The sequence below is a fragment of the Chinchilla lanigera genome, unplaced genomic scaffold, assembly GCF_000276665.1.
Source record: "Chinchilla lanigera isolate Chin_1 unplaced genomic scaffold, ChiLan1.0 scaffold00056, whole genome shotgun sequence".
Taxonomy (NCBI): domain Eukaryota; kingdom Metazoa; phylum Chordata; class Mammalia; order Rodentia; family Chinchillidae; genus Chinchilla; species Chinchilla lanigera.
In genome coordinates this window covers 1,519,956-1,544,753 of record NW_004955457.1, presented here as the reverse complement: position 1 = coordinate 1,544,753, position 24,798 = coordinate 1,519,956, and the positions used below count along the sequence as shown (strand labels likewise).

The following is a 24,798-nucleotide window of genomic DNA, read 5'->3' as shown; positions in this document are numbered from 1 at the left end:
TTTATATCAATATAGTTTTTTATAGCTGAATCTTAAAAACTATGCCTTTGAAACTTTTTGCATATTAATTTGAAGAAGGAATTTCCTTACTTTCTTTCTTTCAATTTCATCTTCTCAAAGTTATTTATAAATCATAAATATAGGTAGAATGGCAGGGCATTTGATGACCTCTACATAGAAAGGATGTAGAAATTAGGCTTTATCCTCCCATTCTAAAATTTTATAATTTAATCAATGAGGTGTGTTGATTTTGACTTAAATTATTTTTATATGAACAGGAATGAGCTAGTTCATATTTAATGTATTTAATGACTAACATCTAACATAAAATGAGAATGTTGGATCACAAGTGAAACCAAACAATGTTATACTGCTTGTAATGAATGCTTGAAATAAAACTTTGATATTCTCTCTCTCTCTCTCTCTCTCTCTCGCTCATCTCTCAGGTCGAGTTTTAGCTCAGGCGAGTAGCACTGGAGTGATTCATTTGCTAGATCTTAAATCTGGCAAGATTCACATTTTGGTGGGCCACCAGAGCGAGGCACACACGGTCGTGTTTTCTCACGATGGAGAGAGTCTGTTTTCCGGAGGCGCTGACGGCACCGTTCGAGTGTGGTCTTCACCCTCAGACAGGAGCACATCCCCCTGCGGAGGGCATTCCCTTTAAATACGTCGTGTAGTTCCAATCCAGTAAATAACTGGTTAAACACGCCAGTAGGTAACATTTACAGTTTGCTTTAAAAACATGCTTAGGGTATACATTTCAGTGTTCCTACTGTTACCAATAAAAAAATAACTTTTTACCTTTTATTTGTGTCTGGGTCTTTTTTGCTCTCTCATTTTTTATACGAATTTAGAGACAGCATCTTTGCTAGAGGTTTGGAAGAAACAGCTTTACAATGACGCCTAATGACAGACTAGATGAATTACAGGAGATTGATTTTTAATGTTAGAGAACAAACTGCAGGAAAACGCGTCTACTTTTTTTTTTTTTTCTTTGAATCAAATCCAACTGCAGGAGACCCGAAGTTTAATCATGTAGCAGAGAGAAAGTCTTTCTGCAACCAAAGGGTCAAACAGAATCGGCGAGCATACATCTTCACAGGTTCTTTGACAATGATTATGCTTTATCTATCAATAATAATCAAGGACTGCAGATGGCTTAAATCTAAATTCAAGTCTCTTCCGGAACTTTCATCTCTGCAGCCCATCCAAGAATGCATTAGGTATAATTACAATTTTTTAAATTTCTGATTGTAATTTCAATGCAAATAAGTGTCTCTCGCGTAGAATGCCTTCTCTCCTAATGCACGCATCTGCTGTGTAAAGCGCGACTGTCAGGAGAACACTCTAGCCTGGTCTAAAGAAGCAGTGAGGGGATATCGACCGGGCTGGGCTCAGGAGCCAGTTGTTGGCGCTGTCCGTGGTGCTGAGGAATTCCCGGCTGCCGGCAGAATGAGCTCCACATCAGCAGTCTCCAAACTGCTCTCAGTGGTGCAGAATCCCAGCTAAAGTTGCTCTTCTCCTGCATCTCCACAGTTAGCATTTTCTCGTGTGTGAGAAGGGATTCAAGCAACATACTGTGGACGATGCTGATGGTATTGCCGGCGGAGCGGGCTTTAGGCTTCCGTGTGCTGTTGCTGTTTGTGATCCTCTCATCCTAGCCAAATCACCTCTACTGCCGTAGCAAACACCGTGTAAGTGAACTCATGTGTGGAGGAGGTGTAATCAGCCAGGAAATTTCATAGAAGGATTTAAGAAAATTCTAAAAATAAGTTCAACATGATTCTGCTACTGGAGTCTGGATTTCTACAGGACCAGAATTGCTTCTTGCGTTGAATTCTGAAGACAGGTCCAAAGCATATTTCTTATGTGTATCTGCCGTGTTTCTCTCTGGAAGGGTGGGAGACTGCTTCTTGACTGTGTTTTGAAATGGGAGGTAAAGAGAATGGATTGCCTGTAATTCATGCCTGAAAATGTATTCTTTGGCTGATTAAAGAGGACCTGCTTCTCTAAAACATACCTGACCTTTTAGTTCATATTGGTCTGTGACCCCACCACCACCACCATTAACCTCCAGAGTGATAAGGTAAGTGTATCTTTTGATATGAGTTATGTTTGTTTTCTCAAAGAAATAGATGCAGTCATTTTAAATCATATATACTAATATGGGGAGGAGGGGGAAAGTTTAGCCACGAAGTGAGCTTCAGTTCAACAGTATTAAAAATCTTCATATAACATATTATTTGCTTTCTATTTATTTTCTTACATAGTGTCTTAAATTGCTATCCAGAAGCACAGTATGAAGAAAGCTTTATAAAAAATGCCCTAAGAACTTTATTATATTAAAAAGAAATTCTTGTTTTCTTCATGTGAACTTTAAAATGTATTTTGTATAATAAAAGCATGTTTAATGCTTACATAGAGTATCACACCCCTATTTCTACCTTTAAGTTTACCTTTATCATAATCTACATGTTAATGCCTACCTGTGGCTCACAAAGAGATCATTTTCTGTCTGTGTCCTCTGAAGCAGAATCATATGTGTATTTTATATGGCTTATCTTGGATGCACTGACAGATACTACTAGAATACTATACGGAAGCACAGTGGCTTCCTTTCCTTCCATGATAAACTTTCTAAATATGTGAGAGGTGTGTGATTGCCTACTTTATTAGCAAAATATGTTTGTTTTTTCAGAAGCTTTTATTATGTTAGTGGCCTCTCTAGTAATTTAGGCAGAAAAAGATGCTTTGTCAAAGGGAGCTTCCAGCTTCTCGAGTAGAATTACAGGTTTGCATTTTCTTGTTCGATCATGACTCATTATTTTTAACATATTTTGAGAGAAATCCGTCTACTTTATCATTATCTAGCCAAAAGGAATTCTAGTAGTAGAGAATGATAGAGGAATTCTAATATCAGATTTCTCTGAAAAGAGGACGTGAATGTGCTACCATCCATTTTACTATTACTAGAATTAGCATACCAACTTAAAATACAAATATAAGGTAACAGTTTATGAAGTTTTCTAGTGGCATCTTCATCTTCCTGAAGTGATCATCTCTGTATGTGAGACTAAAATAAGATAGTTTATCATTATTTTCAGTATAATCTGAAAATAAACCAATCAGTGACACTTACATATCTGAAAATATCCTATGTACAATGTTAGGGATATTGACATAAAGTTAATAAATTCAAACAGACAAATGAGATAATTCATAACACTTTTTGTTGACTACTCCCTGAAGTCAATTTCCCCAGAGGCTTTGTGTGGCTTACTCTAAGCATTTAAATAAGAGCCTGCTACTAACACTTCACACTAAGTACTAATAACACATGAAGTTACAGGAATCAATGTAGCCCAAGTAAAAAGGCATGTTTTCCATGAAAACAATACTTTATCAATATTTTAAGGAACTTCCATAGACAGTTTTATTATGATATCTCTGCACAAATATCTTTGCCTAACTAAAGATGATACTTTTGGCATATCAAAAAAGTTATGTTATTAAAACTGTGTGAACAGTACTTATATAGAAATGATTAATTCAAATAATAATACATGAACACTACATTCAAGTGTCCATTAATAATTCATAGATATATCCTTCCTGCCCACTAGGAGCTTACCTCCTGAGTAAAATATAGATGTAGACAACAGGAAAAATTAGTGATTTTTGATAAATCCTTTTAAATAGAGAAAGTTACTTTGCATTACTTTAAATCTTGCTTCTCTTCTTCATGGTGGCATATCTATGCTCTTTATTATTTGTTAGGTTCCAAACTCCAGATCCTTGTTGACAGAAACAAGTCATTTGTATTGAGACTATTGTCTTTCTCCAATTATGGGCATAAATAAGTAAGAAAGATTTTATACTGGTTCCTCTCATTTAGAATTTACATTGGAATGTTGACATTCCCTTTCTTTTAGAAACGATTTTTCTCACAGATCTCTTGAGTTGTGATACAAATGATGATAACATATAATCATCACTCACTACTCTAATTTAAAGAAAAATAGAGGCTATGAATCCAAATATTAATGAACTGTCTCTCAGTAACTACTTCTAATCATCCTTTTTGACTCAGAAAAATGACTTCTTAAAATTTAGACCGAGTCAGATCCTTCAAATTCGAAATATAAGGGTAGAGGTCCCTATGTATAATGACTCCAAAGTGGACAAATTTTAATGCATATACTGCCAAGAATCCATTTTCCAAATTTCACAATAAAGTATAGATAGTTGCATGAATTTAGTCCATTTATTGTCTTAGTAGCTTCCAAATTGAACCCAAATAATTTAACAGCCTGGGTTTAAATGAATCTCTATTCTCTTTGTATATGTCAAATTGTTTCTTTGAATATTTATTTTCAGCCTACCCTTCTTGTATTCCCATGGAAGGAGCTGAATATATTTAATATTAGGAGCACATCCAGAAGCCTTTGAGGAGGGGGATGGCTCTTCATATTCATGAAGCTTGCATACTTCTATTGGTCATCCCTGGATTGGTCTCCTCTGCCGCCATCAGTCATGAAGACTATCCTGCTGATGAAGGTGACCAGACCTCCAGTAATGACAATTTGATCTTTGATGACTATCGAGGGAAAGGGTGTGTGGATGACAGCGGCTTTGTATACAAGTTGGGAGAACGGTTTTTCCCTGGGCATTCCAACTGTCCCTGTGTCTGTGCTCTAGATGGACCTGTTTGTGACCAGCCAGAATGCCCCAAAATCCACCCGAAGTGTACTAAAGTGGAACACAATGGATGCTGTCCTGAGTGCAAAGAAGTGAAAAACTTTTGTGAATATCATGGGAAAAATTACAAAATCTTGGAGGAATTTAAGGTATGAGTTACCCTTTATATTTATTGAATATTAACTTTTTGACATCACATGCTTCGGTACTGCTGCATTAAAGTCAAATTTGGAAATATATTTTTAACATTTCTCTAATTTACAATATAATTCTAGTCAGTGTAAGTAGTTCCATGGTTGATAAATGGCCAACCAGTTTGTTCATCAGTATTTGTAGAATTTCACAATAACTTTTTTCCTTCAGAAATACTTTGGACATTCTTAAATCAATGTATTTTATTTTTTGCTCCTAAATATTTCTTCTATGGTATTAAAAACTATTTGTAGTAAGAAATATTTTTGCTTATAGGTTATGTCTATTAAATTAGTTTTCAAGTTTTTTTTTAGTTTTGGTCTCTTTGTGGCTGTTAGACTGTATTTGGAGCCATTTAACTACAGTTTTGCAGTAATTGTTTAGTGTGTAAAAATATAAGTACTATAGAGACACACTCCTAAGCTGTGATCTTCACAATAAAAGAAAGAATTGAACTTACTTTTACAGCACAGTCCCCATTCTATTCTGCCCATCTGGCTTTTGACTTAGGTGATTTCACAAAGAACTGAAGTTTTATCAAATTCTCTTAAAAGGGACTAATTTTTTCTCACGTATTCCTTAGTTTGTTTTTTTTTTTTTTTTAATTGTTGTGTCAATTTTCAAGTAACTTGGAATTCATTTTACCTGTTCTTGGATTCTCTTCTCTCCAATGGCTAGTTTTAATTTAGAATGACCTACAAACCAGATATGAATCCTGAGGGCATGAATTAATACATCAAAATATCCTCTTTAATTGTGAAGGCAGTGAGAGCCTGGGAGAATCTGTCATGCTGATGGATTGATAGAAGAGGTTTTCATTTCATCTGTGACAAGGTTCTCAGCAACACATAAATAGAAAGAAATTGTAGCTAGTTTTTGATGTGACTTTCATGTTTGAGAGAGAAGAATGTCAGTTATTAGCAATGATTCAATTTTTCTTTCCACAAGAGTCAAAATCGTACCAGATGTCTAGAGATGTTAAAAAAGGTCTTAATTGGTCATCATTAAAGTTCTCTATGTATGGGCATTTTATTGCATTCAATTCATTCTGGCTATGGGTTCAAACCAGTTTTAATTTACCCAGGAATATCTCTTCATTATAACTAGATTTCTTGGAACATAAGAGAAATTTGAACTATATTTACTACATCAACTTTCTTATATACAAATGTTATTTTAGACTTTTATTTCTCATGTACTATAAAATTTTGTTGCACGATATTAAACAGTAAAAAGCCAGAGAGGTGAGTATTATTATCATTATTGTTACCAAATAGTAGTCAAAAGGATACTATTGTTTTTACTAATAGCTTTATGGTCCCTAAAATATTTGATATAATTTAATATTAACTACTTTTGTTTTCTTTAGTACCTGTATTTACTTTCATTTTACTTTCTGGTCAGTGAAAATGAATACAGGTACTAAACACATCATGGTTTGTAGAACCATGTCTAGAATTTGTGTCACTCTTTTTTCTAACATGCATAATATAAACAGAGTAGAACGCAAGGAAGATATTGTGGAAACACTGAGATTTATATTACTTAGTAATCTGTATTGAATAAAGAAAAGAAATGTTCTGATTCTATGAACTTAGTTAACTCAACATTAGAAATACTATAGTTTTCCTCCCACTGACTAGATTTAATTCACTACAAGGGTGATAACTATCTTATATGTCAAACACTGCAAAGATACATAAACAAAAAGGTGATATTCCTTGCTCTTCTACTAAGCATATACCTACTATAATCTAACCCCTATTATATCCATTGCTAATATACAACCCTTGGTGTATACAGATTTTCCACCTGACTCAGTGGCATAAGGCTTTTAAACATGTGAAGTTAGACAAACTATAAATACCATTTTAAAAAAGAATTTAGTCATAAAGGGCATTAGCAGTTTCTAGGAAAAACTTGCAATAATGAAGAGCTAAGTACAAGAAAGTTTAAATCACTTATCAAAACCTATCAAGTTTTTAATCCATTCCTAAATACTACCTTTTCAGCTAAGAAAATCTGTTCAACTTCACAAAGCAGTTTGGTTGTAAGATCAGATTCACTTGAATTCAAATCCCAAATTCACTACTGGGCTGTAATATTTTTGGATGGATCCACAGCAGTATTGACTATGAAGTGGCCCAAAATAACATTCACTTTCATTGGGAGAAAATACTAAAAATATGTAATGAAATATAATTTATGTGAGGTTAGTAATGTTGTGATGGCTGACACATAACACATACTGAATACATGGTGGCCCTCTTCTAAACTGTAATACTCCATAATTTACTGTATGTTTTAAATTCTTCTATGGTTTTTCCTATATTTTATATTGGAACTTCAATTTAAAAGCCTTTCAAATGAGGTAATTCTAATACCTAAAAAATGCTCTACTTGTCCACGTGAACTATGTAACTCTAAGTAAATATCAGCCACAGTGTTGGTTCTCTTGCCGTTCTACTTGTAGTAATAAAGTAACCAAATTTTTAAAAGCTATGGAACTTTCATATAAAAATCTTGATATGTTTTTTATAAGGTTGTAATGTGAGATATTCTTTACTTACATTTATCCACTAAGCATTTATTGGACTATTTATGACAGTCAATACTGCAGATATGCTTAATTAGAGAGTAGGATATCTAGACATCAAAGTATCTGCTGATGAGGAAGGCATGATTGATATACAGAGAGTAAGAGGAAAAAAAAGTAAAAAATTAAATACCTATCATGGTGTGATAGCACATGCATGTAATCCCAGCACTTGGGAGCCTGAGGCAAGAGGACTGCAGTAGTTCAAACCCAATCTGAACTACACAGAGAGACTTAGTCTCAAAAAAACCAAAAAATTATGTAAATGACTACAAAGTCCTCATATAATTCCCAAGGTATTGTATGTCAGAAACTTATCAACAGAGTATGAAGCTTAGTCAAAGGGACTTTGATCCTTTTAAGGTCAGTATTAAGACTGTTCTTTAAGAAATAATTAAATTGAATCTGAGGAGATTAAAATTTCAAAGAAATCAGGCATGGTGGCCCACCTTGGTAATCCTAATGCTTGGGAGGCTGAGGTAGGAGGATCTCAGACAGGCAGGAGCTCAAAGACAGCCTAGACTACATAGCAAGGCACTGTCAAAACAATAATAATAATAATAAATAATAATAATAAAATTCCAAAGAGGCAATTGATGGGGTCAAGTCAGAGATGAGGATGAATGAAACCTGTGGAGAGGAGGGAGGCTAACATGGCAAACATGGGCCTCGCTAAAAAGCTGCCCAAACAAGAGAAAGGTAAACGTGGATGCATATAGACAGACTCTGGGTGGAAAAAACTAGACTACTGAGCCAAAATATTTAATAGTATATTTAATTTATTTTACTTCCTGAATAATAACAGGGAATAAAATACTAATTGGTGCACATAGAGATGACTTAAATAGGATTTTTTTCAAAGATTATTTTGTCTCCAAGAATTAAAAAGAGGTAAAAAAAAATGAACGGTGGTAGAAAGGGTATTAAAAAAAAAAAATAGGCTGAGATGACCCACATGCATGAAGATAGAGACATTTAAAACTGCTTTCAGGATAACTGATCAATTCCCAAACGTAGTCTAGAGTCTACTCACTGACCTCTCCAAATTCTCCAGACTTCCTGGGAGTTCTTTTTTCTGTGTGTTTGCAGATACTTTCTCATCATGTGGGACACTTCTGAGCTGACTCGCCTGTGTAATTCCTACTAGACTATTTAACATTCCATTCAAATCTCATCTCAACTAATCCTCCCCCCAGGTCCCCCCAATCCCTTCTGGACTGAGTCCCTCTTTCATGTGTTCTCACCTCATGCTGGGCCCTCCTATATAACAAAGAGCAGTAATTATTGTCAGACACTGTTAAGAGATTTACGCGTATTATTACACAAGCATTTCATAATAACACTATGAGATTGATACTTTCATTAACACTGTTTTACAGATAAGAAAAAAAGTCATCAGCACATAACTTCCCAATATCAATACAGATAGAAAGGAAAAAATCTAGGCTTACAATTCAGGCAGCCTTGCAGCCAAATCTAAGTGCTTCACCCCCTTGAGCTTCTGTAGCACTATAATCATACATACAACACAAAACTGCCATGGTCTTCCACTGGAAGCCACCCGTTTCTTCCACCAGACTGAACCCTGGGAGACCAAGAACAGTGTGTTCTGTTCCTCCTCTATTCCCAACCTGCAGCACACTGAGCCACAACCATTCAGTATATTTTTCTGTCAGTGACATAATGGGTCAGCTTATAATTGGACATATAGAAAAATCAGGTAGTTAGAATGCCTTTAAAATGGTTTAGTTTCTGTTTACGTGCCAGTCACTCAAATTTCAGATGAAGAGTGCTCTTCAGGTAGCTGAACATGACACACGCTGTGGTCTAACGGAGCACCCATTTCCAGCCTGCGTCTGCTGTCTCTTCTCTCTCCCAGCGTCTTCCCAACCAAGGCCGATCTTGGATGCTGCTGCCATCCAAATGCTGCAATGACCACTCAGTGTTTTAGCTGTGCTGCCTCACCCCATGGAGCTGCTAGGCATACACCACACTTCAACCTCTCCTGATTAGCAAATTCAAATGTAGACTGATCTACATGTACTATCTGATGGAGGGAATACTGGTTTTTGTAAATGTGTGGATTTTTTTCATGTACTGATGCAAGCTTTGAAACTACATTTCTCTTTACTCTTCTTTGAAAACTAAATTCTCCAGTATTCTGGTAATATTGTATTAAGATAAAGGTCACTGTACAGCCAGTTCTCTCATCTTTTTTTTTAATGTGTACCCAAGCAATATGGCATTGGAGCCCACTTTTTAAGAAATAGAGTGTATAAATAATAAATTATAATAGCATTTCCTGCAAAAAAAAAAAATAGTGGATTAGAAATGTAGACTCTATCAGCTTTGACTCTGTGCTTAACTATCTCACACTTAGTTTTCCAAAAGAGAAATAATTTCTTACTTTGCTCAGTATTTTTATAACTCTGACTCTGCTAGAATTAGCTTTTTTGGGTATTTCTTTATACTTTAAAATTTGTACTGATGTAGTCTTAGGTCACACACTGAAGGTTATACTATAAGCAGCTGAAAGAGATCTGATTTTAGCTTCCACATAGCCTATTTTATTTTGGAGTGATTTCCTGCAGTCAATAACCAGTGTTCCTAATTCAGGATTTGGATTTTCCCAGGATCTGCCCTTGCCTGCTGTCACTGACCTTTATGCTTTTTCCCTACTGGCCAAAGATAGTTGATCAGATCTCTGATTAGTATGTGGTATATTGTTGCATTTTTAAAAACAAAAGTAAGCATGTTGTCATACTGTTTTAAACTGCTTACTTTTTGCCCTGAATATTGTATTTAACATTTAAATCTTGAAAACTGAAGCAAAAGGACAAAGACTGAACATTCAGAATATCTGACCAAATCTATGAAACATTTATGACACTTTTAGAATTGACTTGCTCAATAATGGATACATTTAAAGGGAGACAGGATTCCCAGTTTTGTCATTAATCTGTACCTATATGCTTAATGCCAGCATTATAACATTAAGTCTGGGGGATTGTTTGCACAGGATTTTTAAATTTAGTTTTGAGGGATTTTTGTCTAGTTGTTTTGCAACATGGAGGAAAAGTAGAGGGCAATATCTTTGAGGAGATGCAGACTAAATTTATGAAGAAACAAGGAAAAATGAAGGCCGAAAGAAAATCTCAGTTGAGAAGACTATTAAGTAACACTTGGCAAAACACAATTCACAGCACACCACTCATCCACCTACTGCCATTGTAGCTATATCTATGAAAGGCACAGGAACTAAGTAAGATATCTATATGAGCTAAAGGAATATTAAAGATATCTTTCCAGAAGTATAAAGTTATATTTATTTTTGGTGATGGAGAAATGGATGGGTTTGAAGAATATGGGTGAAGTTTTGAAGAATTTTATCCAACAGTGTGTTTACAAATCCTCATCAAGTGGGTAGTGGTCACTGAGGACATTTGAAAAATAATATCTAAAGAAAATCCCAGAAAGCACCATAATTTCATGCAAGCTAGCTGAAGATCTTTGTGGGGAGGATGAGATGATTAATTCCAGGGTTGTTTTCTCTGTAAAACAAAATTTCGTTTTGTGGAGCACGTTGCAGCTTTGAATATAGGTACGCCCTTTGAGTGAGTTAGGAATTGGCTTCTCCTTTCTAGTTACTGCAAAATAACAGAGCTTAGCTCATAACACAGCTCATCTGAGGCACAGCCTCCTTGGGAGGAATACACAATGTAGAAGTAGAAATTTTTAGCAAGGGATTTTCCTCTTTCTGAATAACCAGGTAACCTCCACTTAATTTGTATACTCTCTGGCCAATAATCAATGTCAAGGATTATAAATCAATTTTATTAAGAGAACTTTATGAAGTTTACCATGCCCTTTGTGTTACTGAATTGTGCTTACTTGGTATTTTTAAAATTTTCATAAAAGTGTACTAAATATGGGAAAGAAATCAGATTCTCAGAATAAATTATCTGGCCAAAACTTCACTGATAATTGAGAGTGGTCCTTTTCATATCCAACACTTTCTAAAACCAGGGAATAAAATTATAAGAGAAAATGTCTTCCACGCTCATCCCACAAGGGGTGAAATAGTCACATTGAGGTCACTTTGGCTTTACATGCTAAGAGAATTAATGGGCAATTAACCATTTGGTGAGTAGTATGTAACAGCAGTTTTTCATGCTCAATCATTGATATTTATTGCTGTCCTTACTAGATGTTGCTATTAATGATGATAACTGTCTGATAGGTAAGACCATGGAGATTTGTGACTGGGCTTCTGTCCTCCATGTACATGGAGAAATTGGTGTTTGATTTGCAGCCATGTCTAAGATTTGCAGAGCTTGTCACTACTAGTCACTACCTCAGACCTTGTCACTGCCGGTGACTACCGCAGACCTGCAGGTTGCCCTCAGCAGTTCATATATAATAGACATTGTTGCTCATGCCACATTGATACATGATAGTGCAAAGATGAAAGCAAAAAGAGTGAACGGGTAATTTCCCCTCTAAATCTTTTTTGCACAAGACTTGAGGTATGTTAAAATTTTACCTTTTTTAAAATTGTGTTTTACTTACCAAAGTAGACTTCAATATTAACGAGCATATATCTTCTATTCCCTATATATTATTTCATAATGCAAAACTATATATTTTTCCAAATTTTATAGATTAATTATTAATCTATATATTTTAATTTGCTCCACACATGCATCGATTTGTGTGTATCTGTCTTTGTATGTAAAACTGGGAGTGGTTTTACTTTAAAAAATATTACTTTAAAATTAAGTGAATCCTTTGATTCTATACCTTCTTAACCATACTGACTATATTTTGACTTTGTTTTGTTCTCCTTCAGCTTGATTTATACACCAGGTAGTATGTTTTATAACAGACAGCACAAGAAAAACCTATCAGTGTATTTTTTATTTGTGCTTTGCCAAGCTTTCAAAGGGCTTGAGACAAATAACTAAGCAGAGATTTGAAATGATCAATGGGTTTGCTTTCGCAAACAATAGCTATTATTAACTGGGGACTAGCTTATTTTAGAGTCTGTATTTTGGACCTTTATCACGGCCACTGATTAACATCAGTAATTTCAGACTAACACACCTCCACTGTTGATTTTCTTGCCTCTAGTCTGTTGTATTGCACATCACAAGAAAGCTATCTTTGAAAAGATTTAATTACATCATGGAAAGAGTAAATAAAATACTGAAAAGAAAAGATAAGACATTCTTGTCCTTAAAAAGTGTTCTGGTGATATTTTTCCATAGCTGCATGAAATTATCTAAAGCCGTAGCCCTCGTCCTCTTTGGCACCAGGGCCTGGTTTCCTGGATGACGGTTTCTCCACAGATTGAGGTGGGGTATGTGGTTTCAGGATGATTCCAATGCATTATATTTATCATGCACTTTATTTGCTATGGTCGTTATATTGTCATTTATACTGAAATAATTATACAGCTCATCATAATGCAGAATCAGTGGGAGCCCTGAGCTTGTTTCTCTTCAACTAGATGGTCCCATAGAGGAAAAGGGAACACAGTGGAAACCGAAGTGTGTTTTTATTTCCATTCTACTCCATACTCTCACTTTGGCCTGCAGTCAGATGCGGCTTGACATTTGCTACTCATTGATAGGTTTTGATAGGAATCTGCAAGCAATTGGTTTATTATGATGTCTGTGCAGGCAAGCCTCTGTGCTAATGTTAATCTGTATATACAGCCTCCTCCCAGCACTAACATCTCGGCCTCAGCTCTACCTCAGATCATCTGGCTCTCATAAGGAATGTACAGCCAGAACCCGGCATGTGCAGTTCACAGTAGGGTTGAAGGTCCTATGAAACTAACCTGATAGCAGCAAAAGGATGAAAGTTTGATAGTCCAAATGCCACTCACCTTCTGCTATGCAGCATGGTTCCTAAATGAGTGTTAGGGGGGCTGGGGATTTAGCTCAGCGGCAAAGCGCCTGCCTGGCAAGTGCAAGGTCGTGAGTTCGGTTCCCTGTACCAGAGAAAAACCAAAAAAAAAACAAAAAAACAAAAAAAAAACTAAATGAGTGTTAGGAAACACTGGTCTAAAGGGTGTAAAAGTGTGATGAACAAAACTCTGAATTTTATCCATATTATTTCATGTGACCAGGAATCAAGCTCAACATATTTTTAATCTTTGAATGGAAACAAAAACGCCGTCATACATTTTTAATGAAGAATACATAGTATGGGAGGATTTGAAAGTTATAGTATTTCTTAATTGATAACTAGAGGTTATGACCACACAAAAAGTATTTTAATTAAACATTATTTGGTTAAGATTTTTGTTTTAAAATTAATCTTTCATTACTGTTGTTACTTTTTGGTTTGGGATTGTATTTCTCATTTGTGCGCTTACATAAATTCTGTTTATACAAGGCAAGCTTTATGGAATAAAGGCAAACTTTATTCTAAGTCCTTTCTGTATTTCAGAGATGACTACAGAAATTTAGGTTTGTAAAATAACTTTGAAATTATTTTGTGCTAAGTCATTTCTTTTACAGATGATAAAACAAACACCAGCAGAAACTTAGTGATAACACCACAATGACACAGCACATTTGCAAAAGCAATATTAATGCGTCACTTTTCTATGGTCTTTTCTTCTACATTCTACTACCTTCAAGTGTAACAAGAAAATTCAAGCTGATTTGCATCTTCTTTTCTAATAAACATGTTGAATGCAAAGATTTATTGCAACCAATTGCCTATAGAAATGTAATATTAGGGGACTGGAGGTTTAGCTCAGTGGCACAGCGCCTGCCTGGCAAGTGCGAGGTCATGAGTTCAATTCCCAGTACCAGAAAAAATACAAAAAACAAAAAACAAAACAAAAAAAAGAAATGTAATATTAGGACAAATCACCATAGCAACCCAGAGTTATAAGCAAATGAGAACCGTAAAATATTGGCAAGTCTAAAATTAATCTTTGGGACAGATTGAATACAATTTGCGAAATAACCCTAAGTTTTCAATGGCTCAAATTTAAAGGGGGACTATTGCCTAAAAATGAAAACTTCTGTAATTAAACCAAACAATATCGATTAAAATAAAATTTTAAAAATTATATTAAATACCATTTATTAATTTTCCTTGAGATTATTTTACACTTGGATGTAACAAAGAAACTAAATTAGCCATTCTTGCTCATATATTTTGAGGATTTTTTTTAAAAACTGCAGCCCGTATGTTTTTTCATTCAGCAAATTCCTAACTCTCACTAGATGGCAGGAATAGAGTGTGCTAAACGAATGGAGTGTGTAAAGTCTCTAGCTCTATGGTGTGAGAACAAAAGGAATTTCCCTACACTGCCTGATAATCACTACTACCTAAGAAGAAGTGTTGCAAAAACCCCACCCCTCAACCTCTCCTGCTTTCATTCTCATTTAAATAATTTAAAAGCACATTCTACTAAAGTTTCCCAAATTTCCTGGTTAGCTGGATTTGGGAATCATTAACATAATACAGGCTTTCCCAGGCTGTTCGGTAGAAACACTGGCATTCTCTGAGATTCTTGGTAAGGATTTCCAATTTATTTTCACAGTTTGGAAACTGATTCATCTTTTAGCCTCTCTTGGAAATATACAGTACACATCAGAATACTGAGATCACTTGAACATACTTAGAAGTGTTTGGTTGAGAATCAATATGTATAGTTCAGCAGCTAGGAAGTCAACTGTGTAGTGAAAACTGACTTTAAAGCAGTTTCTACCACTCATCAGCCATGTGACCTAGGCACGTAGTATTACTTTCTTTCTGTCTCAGTGTACAGAGCTACAAAACAGAAATCATAACAGAGGTGACTTGGCACACAATTTGTGAAGGCTGCCTGACATTTTTACTGCTATAACTACTAACTTTTATTTAATCTAGGATTCCACAAATGTATGTGACAGTGGAAATTTTTATCAAATATCTATGAACATCTTAAAGTCTGTACAGGTTTAATGAAACAGTTTAAGGAATATCTTGCCAATGATTCCAGGTAGTCTAATTACTTTATTTGTTTCTTATGAGCAGTTAGTGGTAACTATTTGCTTCTGCTTATCCTTCATTGTCTAGTTTAGTTGAAGTTCCCCAAATTATATTTATGTGACTACTTATGGCACTAATTAATTTGTGTTACATAAAACAATTTAGCAGAAAAATGGCCTTTTCAAAATAGTAGGAATAATACCAGCAAGATATAACCCATAATATAAGGCAGAGGTCGACACACTACAGTACGTCAGCCAAATCCAATCCACAATCTCTTTTGCAACTAAAGTTTTACTTAAATCAGCTATGCTCATTTACTTAAGTCTGAGGTTGCCTTTAGGGTGTTCCAAATACCATGCGACCTGTAAAATCTAAAATATTTACTCTCTGACTCTATATTTTAAAAAAATGTTTGCTGATCCTTGATTTAGACTCAAGTTATTCTCCCCTTATTACTTTCCTAAAGTTTCACTGTCAGCAAACCCTTCTTCACAACTCTTGAAGGTTACACATTATTTTAGATACTGGTAGATATTAGATCCTACTGGTAGATATTAGATCCTATTAGGTCCACTGGCAGTGGTCTCAGGCTTCTTTTCTCACATTTAAATGTAAGATCTGCGTATTTTCCCTTTATGTGTTATATATTTAGCAATGGTCATTATGACCATATTCCTTTGCAGGCTTGACTCCAGAGAGTACAGCCTTGCTCTTTGCACTGAGGTATAGTCAAAAATCTTACTTAAAATTTTTGAATGAAATAGGTAAGCAGGTCACAAAATTCTAACTTTTTAATAGCCTATGATCTCTTTTTTGTTGGCATGACAACTTAAAATTTACACATAATTTAATGTACTATAACAAATATATTTAATGTTGTATTAACAAGAGAAATTGTTTATACAGCCTGCTTACTTTTCAGTTCTTTATTACATTTCTAAATTAATGTTCACAACTTACAGTTTGATTCAGTTAAGTAAATATCTCAATGTGGAAAAGTGGTGGGTCTTATGTCATGTACTAAAATATAGACGTCAAGTTGACACTCTAGGTGCTTCTAGTCTCTCACAAGGAACACAGGAACAAGTGCCTCTGATGGCAGGTGGCTTATGATGCTTGTTCTAGGAACTGGTATAAAGAAAGGAGGAACAGTAATCCCAAGAGAGGAGGTTTAACGCATTGGAAGCATGTTAGACAAAATGGGAAAGTTGGCAAAGAACAAGCTTGACTGCAGACAAGAGTCCACAGCACAGGGTACAGAGGGCCAGAAAAGAGGAGGGAGGGAGCAGAGAGCCAGTTCACAGCATGAATGCCAGCCAAAAAGCTAGAGCCACCCAAGGGTGGGGGTCAAAGGAGTAACAAACCCAGAGCTGTGCTTAAGACAACATAAACCACAATGGAGAATTCTAGAATATATTTTCCAATTACATTCACTCATTGTGTAATTTCAAGATATTTTATTCCCATTTTATAAATAAGCATGCTGACATTCAGAGAAGATTGTGCTCGCATTCTTGTCAGCACAGCTGCTCCCGTTAGGCCTTACCAGCTTTACTGAGTTCACCATGCACTTTATGTAAGTGACATGTCAGAAGGAGTTTTATTTTGTGTGAATAGGTGTATGTCTTATATACTATTGAACAGATGTTTGACTATATGTCGACTTCATCTTTAGTTCCATATTTTTTCACAGAAATACAATGCATTGATAACATGAAGAAAATTCGTCCCTTCCTCCACAGGACTTACTGGTTTTATTTTAAAATACTCAATACCAAAAGTCATCCAGAAACATAGAAGGCACATTCCCATCTAATCAAACAAACAAACTACATTCTGAAGGCAGTGAGGGTTAAACAGGATTATTTTTGTAAACTTGGAGTTTATCTGAAAAAATTTCTAATCAACAAAATATAAACTTTTTAAAAAGAATAGATAGACATATCAATATGTCTCTATGTAAATTTCCTGCCAGAGTCATTGTAAGAACTTCTAGCATTAAACTAATGAATTAATTTTTTTTATAGTGAGAAAATAGGCAGAGCCCTCTGAAACTCCACTGATTGGCACTGCATGCTAGCTTTACTGTTCTCTCTTAAATGTGACGGAGACATTACAATTGTTCAGTTTAACTTTAATTTTCCCCAATATTAAAAATAAAATTCTACTAAAATAGCCAACTTTTGACTGCTGAGATTAGAAATTTTCATTGAGAAGAAAAAGGACAATCACAGGGAATTTTCTTTTAGTTAATGAGACTCGAGGATATTCACACTGAAACAATATACTAAAATCAAAAATCCAAAACCCATGAGCTAGTTACTCTGCAACAAAACTGTTTTTGGCAATATTCTTATTAAGGGTTAAGATTTCATCTCTCTAAATTAGAATCTAATTAACTAAAAATATTGTCATTTACAATCTAACCGCAACTTGAGTGTAAAATTGGTGCTTTCTGGAGATGTAATATAAATTGCTTTCAAATTTCTAAAAGATCTATCATTCACAAGTTCAATATTTGAAGTAATTCTTACTGGAAATAATTATGCCATAATTTAGGAAAATAATTTATGAGTAATATACTCCATTGTGAAATACATAGCCATGACAAGTAGATAAAGGGGAAAAAAGAGGTACTGGCCAATTTGAAAGCTGTGGTGACAATAATAGTCCTAAAACCAAACTCACATAGTCTGTGTTCTCTTTCACATACTATGTTGTTCCTTTTTCATCTCATAAAAATATGGTGAGAAAAATCAGAACACTATTAATATTATATGATTAGGAATGCCACCTCCTAACTAGAAAAATCCAGACTAGAGTAGTTTAACCTACCAAACACAAAGTCAGCAGCATTTGATGGTAGGATTTAACCTCCACATATGCCTATTCCACATTATCACACAACCAAATTCCAATGGGAGGTAACACTAAAACATTTCTGTGCTTCGTTACAAAATTGTCACTGCTTCTTCTGTACCTTGCCCAAAATTAAACACTGAAGTAGAAAGTTTTATCAAGAAATTACTCAGTCAAGACTTTTTAAATTAAAACATACTTTCATGTTATTGCCCACAAGCCATCTCAGTATACTTTCCTGGAATGAGGTAAGCCAGGAACTAAGCATTAAATAATTAACTATAAAATGTAGTGGAAAATTACTGTTTGGTCTCAAAATTGAAAATATATTTTCATATTAACAATTATAAACCACTTAGTTTTACACATTTTTCATTACTCCCTCTTCAAAGCATATCAAATACAATGTTACTACTGAATGGAAGATGAAGAACAGGATTCAACCTTCAGGAAATTTTTGCCCAGAGAAATACTGAGACGTGCTAAAGAACGAGTTTTTAAAATATCTTTTGGTTGCCTCTCAATACAATCAGCTTTATTTGTCCCAGTCTGATCACTCCCACCCCTGAGACCCTGAAAAGCCCTGAATTCAGTATCGTTCACACAATGTTAGGGGACTGAATTAGCACCCTCCCTCCTTTTTGTTATTACTTCCTTCCAGTGTGTCTCGTAGTATAGGACTGCTGGTGTTTGTCTCTTCTATGATTCTTTTAGAATTCCTATTGTGATATACTTTCCCCTAACTGTACTTGACCTTGGTTTAATACCATTGTGAATGACCAGCTTTAAACTGATACCTGCAAGTTGTTCTTTCCACTGTCACCAGGAAATGTTGTTTTGTTTTGTTTTCAGTACATATTTGCAGTACATAGTAACTACATCCGTCATGAGGAGTAGGTGCATGTACATAACACATTTTATTTCTTTGTTCATCCCCTAACCCATCTATCCTTCCCTACACCCTCCAACTATAGTCCTTTTCCCATTTGCAAATCAATAGCTCCATATTTTTTCCATTTTAGTTTTCTCATTGGTGAGACAGAATACCTGACATCAAAAGTTGGCTCACAGTTTGTTCAGGTTTCAACCCATAGTTGGCTGACTCCAGGCAGGGTGACGTGCCAAAGGGGCACTACAGAGGAGAAATACTTCACAGCAGACAGAAGGCAGCAAAGCAGAGAAGTAGCAATCAGCAAGTAACAAGCAGCCACCCTTTTTTTTTGTCCCTTCTATCCTACCCAGGCTACCCACCCTGGCAGATAGCACTCACACCCAGGGTGGGGCAGCCTTAATCCTACCATTGCACCATGAATCAATCCCAGCACCATACCCTTCATCTCAGCTTCACACACCTGAGATCCAGCCACCTCTGAAAAGCCCCACTGTCTAAGGCTTTGGGGGTACATCTAGATACAAGCCATACAAGTTTATCTCCTCTCCCTCCCATCCTTCCCTCCGTCGCTTGTTCCCTTCCCATTTGAGAAAGATCTCCCTACTTCCTATTATCTATATTTTATTTAGCTCTTTATATTTTGGGTGGCTCATAGAAGATAAAACCGTGCAAGATTTGACATTATATGGTTGCTTATATTTTCCCTTTTGCATAAATGTATGATCTATGGAGAAGCCTTACAATGGAGATACAAGGGTTTTACTACGAATGCTCTGTACCACTGTCAGGGAACTCTCATGTACCAAATATCTGACACCCAAAGTTGGCTCACAGTTTGTGCAGGTTTCCACCCATAGTTGGCTGGTTCCAGGCGGGGTGACATGCCAAAGGGGCACCGCAGAGGAGAAATACTTCACAGCAGCCAACTTTGCACAGCTTGCCAGTAAGGGACTAACTGCTGATTCTCTCAATTTGTCAGCAAGGAATTAAGAGCTGCTTTTCTAGGCTATTTCACAAGTGTAGTGTGATTCTTTATCAAAACATTTGGTCTGTTTTGAATCCTCAAGCCTTTGTCTGTAGCTCCAGTTCTCCTCTGAATATAATTGAGGGAACTTAGAGCCAAAATATTCATTTGGGTTTTATTCTCAAATCTCAAATGATATTTTCTTAATAAGTATAATTTGCCTATTAAAAAATAAAATACATGCTATTGCAACTAAAATATAGTTTTGCTTACATTCTCTTCGTCTGAACTTTTTATGCTTTTCACATTTCAGAAGAACTGCATTTTATTGTCATGAGACTCCTTGAAAACATTTTTAAGACTTGCTTCTACTCATCATCAATTTATCAGAATAGGAAATATAAAATTGTAAAAGCTCCTCCCTTTAGGCATATGCCAAAATATATTTATTTAAAAATTTTTCAAGAAAAAAGGCCACTAATGTATTGGTACTGTTTCAAAAACAATGATGAATTTTCAAGAATGTGTGAATTTTTTGAGATTAATTATTAACAATTTTAAGATTGGTTAATTTGTTTCCTAATATTATATGTTACTTTGGTTTAGAATAAAAATATAAAGATTAACTCCAATAATTAAAGCCTTCTCTTATAATAGTACTAACAGTTATTTTTATAAAAACTGGTTTAACAACAAAAAATTGATACTTTAACTCCTGAGTTGTCATTTAGTAAGAGAAATAACTTATCATATATTTTATATGTAATATATTGAATAAATATCTGAATAATCAATTTAAAAGTTCATATATTTCTTATATAGTTTATTTTCTACCAAGTTAATTATAAATAAATGGACAAAATTTTGTGCACTGTACAATCATTTTCCTGTGATTATGTTTTCAGTACAAATTAAATGTTTCTTGACAGACACACTAGAAATAACACACCAGAATGTTTTATCAGAATACCAACTCCTCCAGAAAAGTCAAAACAGATATTTAACTTGTAACTCAAACAAAACCACCGGATACATTACCTGGCCAATTGAGGCAGTTATAAAAATTATGCATTGAGTTTTCTCTTTGCTTGAGCAGTATTAAGACTCTTAAAAATTTCCAGCTCTATGTCTATAATTTGTTAAGACTTTTAACCTCAGTGTTCCAAATACACTCCAATCAATAGTGCAGACCACTGAAGAGGTCATCACAATCTCATTAGGCCAAGCATACTAAGGAGCCTTTCAGTTAGTGATGATATGGGTCAGCATTCAGATGATAATAAATTTTGGTTAAGATCTATTGGATCTGTTGATTATTAGGTGACATCTGCTACATGAAAATTGCTGGCTACAAAAGTGGCAGTGGATGCTAAACACTCTTGCACTTTGTAATTTAATGTATATTTTAATGAAGTGAACAGTAAGATTCCTGACAGGCATCAGCAACTTTGAAATAGACTCTTCCAAATTTCTCATACAGTTTGAAAGTAATGAGATTTGTTCCATAAAGTGACAAAATTTATGCCATAAATTATCTCTAAAAGAAGAGTGCTTCATAAAGCAATATTTTTTCATTTGTTGAGATCAGATTTTAAATAGTTGTTTAATGGGATTTTTTGTAAAAAGCAAACTATGCTATGTTTTCTTTGATAATTTTTTCCCATTACCAAATAAATGAAGTACCTAATATCATTTGATCAGAAAGGAAGCCACCAATATAGTTAGTGTGCTAAGACTTAACACTTAAAATATATCCCATTCATTTATGCATCCATCCTTTCAGCTTTCAACAGTATTCTCAGAGGCTTTTCTAGGAATCAAGTCTTGTATGCAGAATATTTAGGATGTGTTTTGTTGGACTGTGTACTCTCACTCATTCTCCAGGAAAATAGACATATTTAAAATCAAGCCTTTTCTCCTGCAAAAAAAAAGCTTAATATACTAAAATCCTTTTGTTTAATATGAAAGAATTAAATTTGATACACATTATGAGACTACCTCTGTCTTAGGCTCTTTAGCAATTCCTCTCCAAGTGTTCTTGTGTTAAATTTAGTTAACACAGTATTTCCTAGTGCAATAAAAGTCTGCAGATAAATAATAGTCAATAGAGTTCTTGAAGATTGACTTACCTATGATCTGCAAAACAAACATTATGAATTTTAAATAACCTATAAAGAGTTTATGTTCATTGCCATAATATTGGAACCCAAATAGTTATTTCATGATTCATAGTCAGAAATCTGTTCCCACAAAGTACCCTGTCTAACACTTAAATAAAATACAAATATCTCATTGAGTCACAATCCTTTCCATGATGAATATGTATGAATACAGAGGTCAGCTTAGGAAATAAGAAAACGCAGATTCTGCAAACAAGTATTCATTTTAGATACCAAAAATTGGTTGCACATCTATTACATACGGAGACATCCTTGAAGAGTTTAGAATTTGGCAAAGAAGAAAATGTTGTAAGCAACTTAGAATCATACGAGGATGGTGGACCTGAACAAATAATAAAATAAAAGGAAATGAGTAAGATAATTTCATGGACTGATGCTGGCTGTTGAGTGGACAGCATGGTAGACAAAGATAATGCGCCTCAGGGGTTACATGGGTAGTCAGGTAACTTGCCTGGGATAATGACATTTGGGTTGATATATAAGATGTGATTAAGGCACAGTGTGAATATTTAAATTTTTAAAAAATTTACAGTAAAAGAGATTTTCATTAATCTTCCTCAAAATATGCCCCCTTCCCCTGCTTCAAACACTATTATCACATCGTTTTTCCCACTTTCTGGACCAGTTCTGGAAAACCTCTTTCATGAATGTTCTTAGTTGCACCATCCTGGCTGCTTTGATGTCCTTAATTTCTATTGTTTAATATGTAGTTATCTCCCCAAAGCCTCACCAGCTCATAGGTGAGGCTTTTGGAACCCAAGTGGATTGTGGGAGGTATGATGCTCATAAGTCAGTTTGCCCACTGCTGAGTTTATAGCTAAATGTAATGCTGGGCAGTGAAGCCTGCTTGGAGCAGATGAGTCACTGGGGGTGTGAGCTGGAAGCTGTACCTGCTTCTCACCTCTCTTTATTACTCTCTGCTTCCTTCCTTCCCTCATACCTTCCGCCTTTCTTTCCTGTTTCTGAGTGACTTATAATAGTTTAACCACTCACAGTGACTCACTGTCTGAGGCTTCCAATAATGTTTTTCAGTGAATGTCTGTTATAATTTATTAGATCTAAAAGTCTTTCCACAAAATCAAGTCTTGTAAAATTTCATGGCCATCACCTACTTAACCCCATTACATTTGGAAGGGGAAAGCTCACTGGTATTAGTCTTTTTTAATTCATTAAGTTTATGCACACATTTTAGATGTACATAATGATCACATTCATTACAGGGCATTTGTACCTGTACATGATATAACTTGATCGTTATGATTCTTTTTTTTCCCCCATTCTCTTACCTCCCCTTCAGTCTGTTTTCCTTTTGCTATTTGCAAAAGCTTTGCTTTGTTTCCATTTCTTCTCTCACCATTTCTGTTTCTTTTCTCTTCCTTCCTCCCCCTGCCCAGTTCCCCTTCCCATTGGAAGATTTTCTTCCTTCTTCACAATATTATACATTTTGGTCCTTATTTATGCTTTTGGTTTCTCACACCAGAGAAATAACACAGTAATTACACATGTGTGTCTGATTCATTTCACTTGAGAGTATGACCTCAAGGTGAATACATTTAGCTAGAAATGTCTCAAGCTTATTCTTTATGGCATAGTAATATTCCATTATATATTTAAAAAATCCCCATAGCTTCTTTATCTATTCCCTAGTTGGTGGACATTTGGACTGTTTCCAAGACTTAGTTACTACAAACTGTGCTGCTATGAACATTAGCATGCATATATCACTGTGATATTATTTTAAAATATAACCCACTGCTTTCAATTATATATTTAAAAGTTTTCTTTCAGGAAATTTTCTTTCAGTGGCTAAGTGAATAAAAGTATTTCTTAGCTATTTTTTGAGCTTCATAATAACTGTAGGAATTTGCTTACATTTACACCCATTGTATGTATAGATTATGGGAGTATTGAGGCAAGCAAAATAAAATTTTCAATATATTGAATATATCAATATATTGAAAATATAATTTTCTCAACAATCACAACTAGTAGGTAAAGTAAAACTGGAACCCAAGTACTAAACCTACTGGGTACTTGTTTTTAATCACCATGGCCCAGTCACCCAAGCCAACTAACTGAAATATCTTGTTTTTCATTTTTCTTATTTAGAACCCTGAATTCATAGGAACATTATCATCCTAAAATTTAACAAATTCCAATAGCAAAATGGGTTAGAATACTGCTCTCTTCTTTGTTGCTTTCAGGTTGGAATCTAACAAACCTGACCTTCCAGGTACTCAATGCCTATGACAGCCACAGTGGAGCTGCCGGTGCCTGGGTGTAGTGTTATCCAGACCAAAACACATGCTTTTCTCCCTTACGGATAAGTTGCACTGCATTGAAAATACAAAATAAATGTGCATTGTCTACGGGCACATGGAAATTATGCAGCCAGTCTGCAGTAATGATTTAA

General features: G+C 35.0%; 2 protein-coding genes across 4 annotated transcripts in view; both read left to right on the top strand.

Annotated features, from left to right (window-relative positions):
- The window catches only part of Spag16 (sperm associated antigen 16), a 948,741-nt gene extending 947,933 nt beyond the window's left edge, over positions 1-808 (top strand). For both annotated transcript variants that reach the window (XM_005396922.2, XM_013520779.1), the window contains one exon: positions 447-808. In XM_005396922.2, coding sequence (XP_005396979.1) covers positions 447-667 — 221 coding nt within the window. In that variant the 3' untranslated portion in view covers positions 668-808. The remainder of the gene's footprint in view (positions 1-446) is intronic.
- A 3,631-nt stretch (positions 809-4,439) lies between these two features.
- Positions 4,440-24,798, top strand: part of Vwc2l (von Willebrand factor C domain containing protein 2-like) — a 147,693-nt gene continuing 127,334 nt past the window's right edge. The window contains exons 1-2 of one of the 2 annotated variants that reach the window (XM_013520671.1): positions 4,440-4,560; positions 4,702-4,850. In XM_013520671.1, coding sequence (XP_013376125.1) covers positions 4,461-4,560; positions 4,702-4,850 — 249 coding nt within the window. In that variant the 5' untranslated portion in view covers positions 4,440-4,460. Of the gene's footprint in view, positions 4,851-24,798 lie in introns of both variants that reach the window. The other variant, XM_013520670.1, reaches the window with a different exon arrangement.